The 9,429-nt window shown below is 37.4% G+C and overlaps 2 protein-coding genes across 3 annotated transcripts in view; both read right to left on the bottom strand.

The window, feature by feature from the left end:
- gab2 (GRB2-associated binding protein 2) overlaps nucleotides 1-9,429 on the bottom strand; it is a 508,732-nt gene that overhangs the window by 112,093 nt on the left and 387,210 nt on the right. The window lies entirely within an intron of this gene.
- On the bottom strand, nucleotides 51-8,195 carry sgcg (sarcoglycan, gamma). 2 transcript variants are annotated; one of them, XM_079611176.1, is made up of 9 exons: nucleotides 7,930-8,195; nucleotides 5,757-5,951; nucleotides 5,486-5,587; nucleotides 5,259-5,346; nucleotides 4,774-4,893; nucleotides 3,987-4,059; nucleotides 3,359-3,482; nucleotides 1,899-2,546; nucleotides 51-1,415 (listed from the first exon to the last, which is right to left on the bottom strand). In XM_079611176.1, the coding sequence occupies exons 2-8, from the start codon at nucleotides 5,949-5,951 to the stop codon at nucleotides 2,370-2,372; spliced, it is 879 nt and encodes a 292-aa protein (XP_079467302.1). In that variant the 5' UTR covers nucleotides 7,930-8,195; the 3' UTR covers nucleotides 51-1,415; nucleotides 1,899-2,369. The 2 variants fall into 2 exon arrangements, with proteins under 2 accessions (XP_079467302.1, XP_079467303.1); XM_079611177.1 differs by having other exon boundaries at nucleotides 51-1,099; nucleotides 1,184-2,546; nucleotides 7,930-8,082.

Genomic DNA, 9,429 nt, shown 5'->3' with positions numbered 1-9,429 from the left:
GGTTTGTGCATATTTAACATGTTCAATAATCAAGAGGCATAGTCATAGTATCAGGTAATTATCTATTTTTACAATACAACATATAGCTTTTTTTATATATTGGACAAACATTCTAAGTTTAATGATTTCTTTGGTTAGTTTGAATGAAATTACATTTCAAACATTTCATGTGGACAGCAAATGTACATGTTCATGCATGTTTGATAGTAAACTATAATTCACCAATCAGTGTGGCAATAATTCACTTGAAATATGTAAATCTCAAAATTAAAGTTTACCTGTTTGAAAAAAAAAAATACTTTAATCAAAGTATAATATACAACTGATGTATAAATCTGAAGATCCCCTGCCAATATATATATACAAATTATCACTCTTACCATTTTCATACAGTACATACACAAAACAGTTCTGGAAAAAAGACGCAAATCCCAATGTTTCAAGCTGCCATAGGGATTATTTAGCATTCTTGATAACTAAATAAACGGAGATGCCAAATTGAATATCAAACCATTGCGTATAAAATCCAAAAGCACTTCATATCTTACAACAACACACACCAGATAATTAAATGTGATAATATTACAATGCTTCATCGAAGTGGGATTTGGTGCTTCAATGCCGCTGCTTTGGGATTGTGGGTAGTGTAGTTCTTGGGGGGGAATTCTGCTATTGTACAAAAATCTTGAAATCAAACTGACTACAGAAATATACAGTATATTATCACCCTCGGAGGAGCTCAAGGCACGACCATATCAATGTTTTATGTTATCAATTGATCTATTAACGAATGCATCTTCAAACATTAACTAGCTGATATTCAACACACAGAAAGAATTTGGTTATTGCACCTCAAAATTATATTGCATAGGATGTCAGCTGTTGACCAGCCCCTTTATTGCCCAGCCTAATTTTGAAAAATTTTACATAACAGAAAAAAAGACAATCATTTTGTTTCATTTACAGTATAAACTACCGCATATACCAACCCAATCTCATGAGAAAATGTAACTATTTTATGAGGTGGTGATTTTGCATGAATTCCTACAACGTGATTTGTACGGAACCATGTTTGAACCTGCATGAACCATGTTTGACCCTGCATGAACCATGTTTGAACCTGCATGAACCATGTTTTACCCTGCATGAACCATGTTTTACCCTGCATGAACCATGTTTGAACCTGCATGAACCATGAAGGACCACCCTTAAACCTAACAGTCAGTGGTGTAAGCAGATCGTACAGAAACATACAAATTAGATCATATGGATTCATACGAATTAACCACCAAACGTAAAATAGTTATGACTTGCTTTGAGAGAGTGTTGTCTATACTACATATTTTATTCTCCCTATCATGATGAAACCCCAACCAAACAGATAAACGCACCCTCTAGAACAGGCTTGGGCAACTCTGACCCTAGAGATCCACTGCCCAACCCTAATCAAACACAACTGAACAAGCTAGTCAACGTCTTCAGATCCTACTAGAAAGTTGTAAGCAAAGTGGATCTCACCTGCCTCTAACTTTCTAGTAAGACTTGAAGACGTCGATTAGCTTGTTCAGTTGTGTTTGATTAGGGTTGGAGCAAAACCTGTCTAGGGCCAGAGTTGCCCATCCTTGCTACAGGCTAATATTCAGTAACAGTGGTTCCCAGCCCTGTTCCTGTCACCATTTAAACGGTCCTGTCAGTCATCTTATCACAGTTAAAATCCTCCATATTCAATCTCCTACTGTATCAGTGAGAAATGTATTAGCATCTGATCTGCCAGTTGTGGGTCTTTCATGCGGAGAACTCTCCTTGTGTTTGCATAACAATGCATTTAAAAGATAATGACCAAACGTATCTTCAAAGTTCATACTGCTGTAGCAGATTAAAAATAATGTGGATAACACTGAATAAATATATTTTCGTCAGGTTACTACATACTGAATATTAATCATTCAAACCCCATATCTAAACCTGAACATCTGAATCTGAACCAACCCTTTAACCATCGGACTCGCACATCCACCATGTTTGTAGTTTTATTACTCTTTCTATTTGTGTTTGTCTAATTGAATCCTCGTCCAACATGCAATGGGTTGTGGGCAATATTAGCCATTAAGAGTCGGATTCTAACCGGAAAAAGTAGACCATCTTTGGAATCCTCATTTCAACAATACGATTTAGAATCATTCTACGGTAATTTCAAATACTTTGTAGGACAGATAGTATGCGAATTTGGACGCAGAACAAGACCTCAGATGAGAGTTTCAGATAAGAGAGACAAAAATGTGCAGTGTTGGTGGTAATCCAGGACCAGGGTTGGGAACAACTGTTCAGTAACATATAATACATTTTATAACTAAATTAGTGCAGCTCATTCAGCAGTCCTGGTGCTCGCTGCAGGTCGAGGAGACGCCGGCTCTGGAGAGGAACAGCTTCCCGCTGGGACAAACGCACACCTCAAACATGTCGTACATTCCCTGAGAATCACCTGAAGTTCGGGCTTCTCCCACAGGTAATGTCGGCAGACGAACAGATTCAGCATCTAAGATCAGCTGAAACATACAGAAACCCCAATAATGAGGCATTCAATGAAATAAGGAACACTTTATATTCACTTTGGGTTTAAATTCAATTCATTTAAAGGGTTCATGACATGAGAAATCAAATTAGCCTTGATCTTTTGACATATCCTGCTAGTTCCTAATATTGTAGATATAGAAACAATATTATACACAAAATATTACAATATTTTACCCGTGGTGAACTCGCTTGTTTAAATAAGAGTAGAATTCGAACTCAGTAGGAATATTGAAATTTTACCCTTTAAAAACAAGGTTGTTAATTTTTACAGATATTTGTGTATAAAATTTAAATTTGTGTCCAATCTCAAGCTACTTTACTGTCAGTTCAAGCTTTTGTCAAATCTGTCATGTGTCCACAACATCGAATCTGCCCCCGTTTGAAAAAAGTTTGGACACCCCAGGGTTACATGAACCTCAAGGATCATATTTCAAAAATCCATGTCATGACCCCTTTAAATAAAAGTAATACTGCTATCATTAACAACCATTTTAAAAGAAATTAAGGAAGAATAAACAAGAGACGTTTGCTAAAGTCTACTGTTTATCCTAAGAGGAAGACACAAGTAGTCTCACATGTGTTCAAACTAGACATGTTAATGTGTCAGACTGTGCTCAGATTTGCTTTAAACACAATAAAAAGTCCTCGAATTCTTTCAAAACCAAATGATATGAGTTATGCTAGATCAGAGAATGGTGAGTAGCTCCATTCCTCATTAAACACACATGAAAAATCAAACAAAAGTCTTCAGGATTCCTTGAAAATCACAGACAGGTGTGCTTACCAGTCCTGCAGTTGAGTGTAGCAGAATGTCAAAATGTGCCGTCACGTCAACATTTCCAGCCAAGGCTTTGACGTGAACGCCTTTTGGGGCATCCATGGTGAGAGAGCGTGTTGGAGACTCCAGTCTTAAACGACAGGGGAATGCATCGAGTAGTTACTGCGCTGAACAATACATCGTTTGGACACAAGATGGCCACAAAATACTCTCAAAATCATACATGGAAATCGGAAGGAAACTGCATTATATTTAGGCCTAATTTGGGAAAGTCATTTTTGGAGAAGAAAAAGAATTGAGCTTTTGTGGACAACCAGATGCCTTCGTGACTCAGGTCTTAGACATCAAAGATCACAGCCGGTTGGAAACTTCTATAAAAGTTATACTCAGTACCACTGCCTTTAATGAGCTGACATTTTTAAGCAATAATGTTTTTAGGGGGGGTGGGGAAACAAATATATCACAGCATATGCAGAGACAAAATTGGAGCAAATTATAAAAAGCTAAGTTAAAGTAAGCTAGTTCGTTTTAGTTTATAAGCAAATAAGTTTAACGACCAACATCCTTTATTTTTTCAGTAATGGCAATCAGTATGGGAAGAGATGATGTTATGAATTATGTAGTGTATGCTTACTTTAGCTCTTTGTTGAGGACTGCTTTGACCAGAGGAGTCCTAACAGAATGCTCAAAGAAAGCACCTTCTGCACCTGTCCAAACACAAGAACACTTACAATCATACAAAGTGTAAAAAATCATTCAGTATCAGATGTGACATTTCATTAGAGCAAATAATCACATCATTGCAATTACTTAACAGAATAGAGATAATAACATTGGACAATTGCTCTCTCTCTCTCTCTCTCTCTCTCTCTCTCTCTCTCTCTCTCTCTCTCTCTCTTATATATATATCATTACTTTTCTGCATTGTGACATTATTTTCAATACAATTATTTTTCAATTAAATTCAGCATATATTTAAGATGTGGAACAAATACTACATTCATACGTAAGCAATGTACAATTTAAATAATAACATATCATTTTTCACATCACAGTAATGAGACACAATAAAGAATGGTCTTGGCAAGATTCATGAAATTCACCTAAGCATAAAAAAAAAATGAAATAGCTTTAGGCTAGTTTGGATGAAGTATTAATATTTAATCTAGTGTGTAAACCCATTGTGAATCATGAAATAGCGGATATGTGTTGTTAAATCTCAGTTTTAACCACTGTGTTAAAGCGACTGTTTCATATGTTAAATACTAACTTGGCTCTTCATACATTTTAATGAATATTTGCAGTAACTCAATAAAGTGCAACAGTACTTTTTTATCATTATAACAATACTATTAATACACACACATCAGATATTTTTTTTTTTATTGTACTGTACATTATACGTCAACTTTCAGGCTCACCTGTTACACGGAGCTTTCCTTTCCCCACAACAGCTCCATTTCCATCTGCATAAAATAAATTTTCATCATGGTTTGAACTGATGTTGAAGTGTTGGCCAAAACCCTCAGCCTGACTGGGACCTGCGAACAGAATAAAGGAGAGAAGAATGTAGACAAAACATCACACTTTTTACTGCTTTTCACTTGTTATTTAGTTTCATTAAATGTCCAGTTTCACTCTGAAATATGTCACATTATGAAAGTAAAACGGGTTGTGAATGCTATTTCATGTTGTGGCTGTGCTATTAGACATGAGGCATGTTCATTAAACAAAATCATGAACTCAACCAATTAATATATATTATGCATATACCCAGACAGCAACACAGTGTCAGCCCAGATCCGGCCCGCATCAGGACCGTGTGGAATTATGTGTACCGGATGTGGGCCAACACTGTCTAGGTATAATAGTATATAACCAATAATACATTTTGTGTGTCTCATACCTACGGACACACTTCCTGTTACGTCACCATTGGCATTGCGGGCATTGAGCGTCACATTCTCAGAGGAGTGCACCAGAAGAGCTGAATCCTATGAAGAGAAGAAAGAGCAAAATGGGTGACTAAATCTATCTATCTATCTATCTATCTATCTATCTATCTATCTATCTATCTATCTATCTATCTATCTATCTATCTATCTATCTATCTATCTATCTATTTACTCTTACCTCTCTGGAGTCGATTTCCTGGGCATAAAGAGGGAACAGAAAGTCTGACTCTCCCTCCAGTCTCAGCCCATCTGCATTGACTTGCAGGTATCCCATGCCTTCCTGAAACAGTCAATAACACAGAGCGCTCTCAACATTCGTGAGACTTCATGCAACACCACAACTGAAAATGGCCATCTAAATATTTAGGAATCCAAATATGGATTTCTATTTCTATTAAAAAAATCAATTAAATGTGTGATCTAAAGTGCTTTGAGTAAAGTCATCTTACTGTATTGAACCACATAACTCGCAGGATCCAGATCGTAAGGGCAAAGTTCACCACCAGGATGATCAGGAGAAGCAGAACAAACAGATAGAGGCAGCGTTTCCTCCAGCCGTAGATGCCGATCATGTAGATGTACTCAGAGACTGAAGCCAGGGTCCCAGAGTCATCTGTGGTGGTGAGGTACTGCTCACGCACCATCTGACAATCAACATTAGTCAACAATCATTCTGATTCAATAATACGTCATGCAACTCTATCAAAATTTAAAACTACAATTCATGAAAGTATGCGTGAAATTTTTACAACCTGAACTGACATACTTTGTTATTAAAAAGGTTATTAAGAAACTTAGTAACCTTGACACGCCATGATTTTTGTTCTGTATTGTTCTAGTTCAGATCATATGACTTTGGTAAACAAAACTTTTTCAAATATTAATAAGCATTGAGGCAGTTTTGTTACAAAACTCTTTCATTCTCTAAATACCAGGTGTAAATGAGGCCTTTGAGTATGCTTGAAAATTCTTTTGATATACTAAAAATGCAATCTTCAACATGGCGAAATAAGTGCGCCTTCTAAATCAAATAAAACTTTCAGCATAATTACTCTACATTACTCTAATATACTGATTTGCTCCTCAAGAAACATGTATTATTACTATCAAAGTTAAAACAGGTGTGCTGATTACTATTTTTGTGGAAACTGTGATAAAAAAAAATTCAGGATTCTTTGTTGAATAGAAAGTTTAAAAGAACAGCATTTATATGAAATATAGATATTTTGTAACATTATAAATGTCTTTACTGCTACTTTTAAATTCAATGCAGCAGTTGAATACGTTTTTCAAAAAAGGAAAATCTTATTCTTAAAACCACATTAGCAACTGTTTAACATACTGTACTTGTAACCAGCATGGAATCAGCCTCACATTTATTTGATCAAATATAAATCTTGTTATTATATATGCTGTTTTCTGTCGAAACAGTGATCTTTGAGATTTAGTCAGAAGTACTGTAAGTGTAGCACAGCATTTACTTTGAATCAAATGCTACTGTCAGATGAAGGAAAAACTGAAACAGCCTTCATGTCTCCCCATGGCAATTCATCCAAACATTCCTTGGGTTTGGACTTGCATGATCCAATTTCGTTCTACTCCCGTTTAAAACATAATTACCAGCCAGAAATCAAACATTTATATGATATCAATGGCTGCAGAGGATCATTAAAGTCCTACAAGAAAGTAAACATCTTGACTCCACAAGTTGCTCACAGACAGCCTCTCTCTCTTTCTCTTTCTCTCTCGGTCTCTCCCTCAGGACTTTTTTCCATTAACCCACCCTACTGATGCTCTTTCACTGTTTCCAGCCTCATCTAAGCTGCCAAGAGGAGAAATTACAGCAGAACACTGACTTTCCAAACCACCGGACTCTGACTTTGTTTTAAACAGGGATTCCAAGATCCTGGTGGTGTCAAAGCCGGACCTGATCAAATATCCAGCGAATCCGGGAAGATTGAGCTGGCGTGATATTGCGCTGTTTCTGTGGAGTTGTGCTGGAGGATAAACAGTTATGAGGTGGGAAAACCAGTTCTCTGAGGAGCCCAGATAAGAGCTTGTGGAGAGAGGCTGTGGGCAAACATAACAAGCTGTGTGAAGTTCTCCCCACTCAGTATAATCTTGCCGTCTGCATAACTCCAGCGCGCCGTAATGCCTCGGCCCTCTAAAAATAGGTCCCAGGACTGTGCTCTCATTTTAAAGGGGAAAAACAGCCAAAGTGTTGGAAATAATGATCAGAGTGCAAACATTTTATATTTTCAACCTCATAAGTATGAATATTTCTTAATTTCAATGGCTGATGTTATTATTTTGACAACATAAAAAAAGGTTAAAGATACAATGCTGTGCAAAAGTAAGTGCACCCTATGAAAAGTAGTTGTTTTTTTAAACATATGTGGCCATTTTGCTACATACATGGATAACATTATTGAGTAAATATTATATAATTTAACACAACAGCGGTCATTGTTAAGACCAAATATATTGTTATCATAAACAGCTTTCATTTGCCTTTCATTCATTTATATCTCTAACAATTCCACATATTCTGGTCACTCAAACATATTTTAAAAGATCAAGTCATGAGTCAAACTTGACTAAAAGAATAAGAGTTTAACTTACCCTTGCTGTTTTAGTGTGATCGGACACACTCCTCTGCAGGCTCAAATCTGCTTGTGTTGCGCAGCAGTGCTGGAGTCCTCCGATCCGTCCGTCTGTCAAACCCTCAACAGCTGCCTTCCATAAATCTGATTCTGGATCAGTCTCAGTGCGGACACCCTCCCCAACCCTCCTTTCAGGATCTCACATATCCTTCAGAGGTCTCTACACCTCGCATTAAGCACATGCGAGACTTTACTGAACACTTAGTGGATTCATTAGCGAGACTCAAACACCAGTAGCTGGTTGTGTTGTTTGTCAGGGAGAGAGGGAGGGAGGGAGGGAGGAAGGAAGGGTAGAGCGCGCAAGAAGAAGGAAAAAATGACTGTCAAGAGATCATTTTCTGCACTTGTTTGACTTTTATGCATGCGAGTCACTTTGTAAGCATGAGCTCTGGATAGGAAACTAAAGTTAGCGGCTTTGCTCATTGAGGATCTGCTTGTCTGTTGGACAGCGAGTCTTGCTCTATAAAGGAGTATTAATAGATGCGTCTCTCTGCCAGCTGCAGCAGCGGCTTCAGGCTTGTTATGCACTGAGTTTTATGTTGTATCTCTAACATAGTTTGCATAGATAAAAGTCAGAATGGTCCTTATGAAAACTGGTATAAAACAAACCCCAAAATTAGTTAATCCAGAGATGGAAATGGGAGCTCCACACTGTTATAACAGGGTCCCACCAGGGTCCTTAAAAAGTCAATTCAGTTGTATAAAAATTGAGCTCGTAAAAGTCTTAAATGGTATAACATTTTTTTGAAGAGGTCTTAAATTTGAGGAGAGATAAACAGGAAGTTTTTGGGCTTTTAGTATTAATCTGTTAGCCTCATCTCTAGTGATCTGACAGAATTCGCATTTAGAAGATATAAGCATTCAAAATGTAGGCCCTGTCCCAAATGGCACACTCTGGACTTGTGGACTTCATGTCACACTTTGGTGACATGTAGTGCAGACCTATAGGGCCCTTGGTGCGAGTCCACGAGGGCGCACTGAGAGGTATTTTTGGGCAGACCGGAAATAACGGTCTGGTTGTTGTTGGACAGGAGAAATTACATTGCCCTCCGACGTCTTATCTCCATGTCAACTACACAGCCTGCTTATACAGTTCTATATTTTGATATCATGTATGCCACCTGGGCATTAGACAATAGATACATCATGCTTATTTAAATGATGTATACAGATGTACATAATAATACATAAGGTCGATGACCATAATGTTTGTATAAACTGTAGGTAACAAACAACTGGTAAAATATACTAGGTAGGTCATAAAAAACTTAATATTTTCTTCTCAGCCATGTTAACAGTTAGCCTGGCTCCGCCCTCCTACGTACTTCCGCTCAATTTTCTTTTTCCTTCAGAACTACGTCTGGGATTGTGGTATATTCTTGGGTTTTCTCCAGTCAATTTTTTACCGGTCCAATCAGCGAACAGAGGGAGTGGCTGAGAACGATGACGTTGAGGTTGT

The sequence above is a fragment of the Phoxinus phoxinus genome, assembly GCF_949152265.1.
Source record: "Phoxinus phoxinus genome assembly, chromosome: 4".
Lineage (NCBI taxonomy): Eukaryota > Metazoa > Chordata > Actinopteri > Cypriniformes > Leuciscidae > Phoxinus > Phoxinus phoxinus.
Note: the sequence above shows the minus strand (reverse complement) of the source record. Positions and strands in the feature narration are given on the sequence as shown.

Coding starts and splice junctions, on each gene's coding strand:
- sgcg (XM_079611176.1), bottom strand. CDS start 5,951: ATGGTGCGTGAGCAGTACCTCACCACCACAGATGACTCTGGGACCCTG. Junction 5,347..5,485: donor AGGAAATCGACTCCAGAGAG/GTAAGAGTAAAT, acceptor TTCTCTTCATAG/GATTCAGCTCTTCTGGTGCA. Junction 4,060..4,773: donor AGGAAAGCTCCGTGTAACAG/GTGAGCCTGAAA, acceptor GTGTTTGGACAG/GTGCAGAAGGTGCTTTCTTT.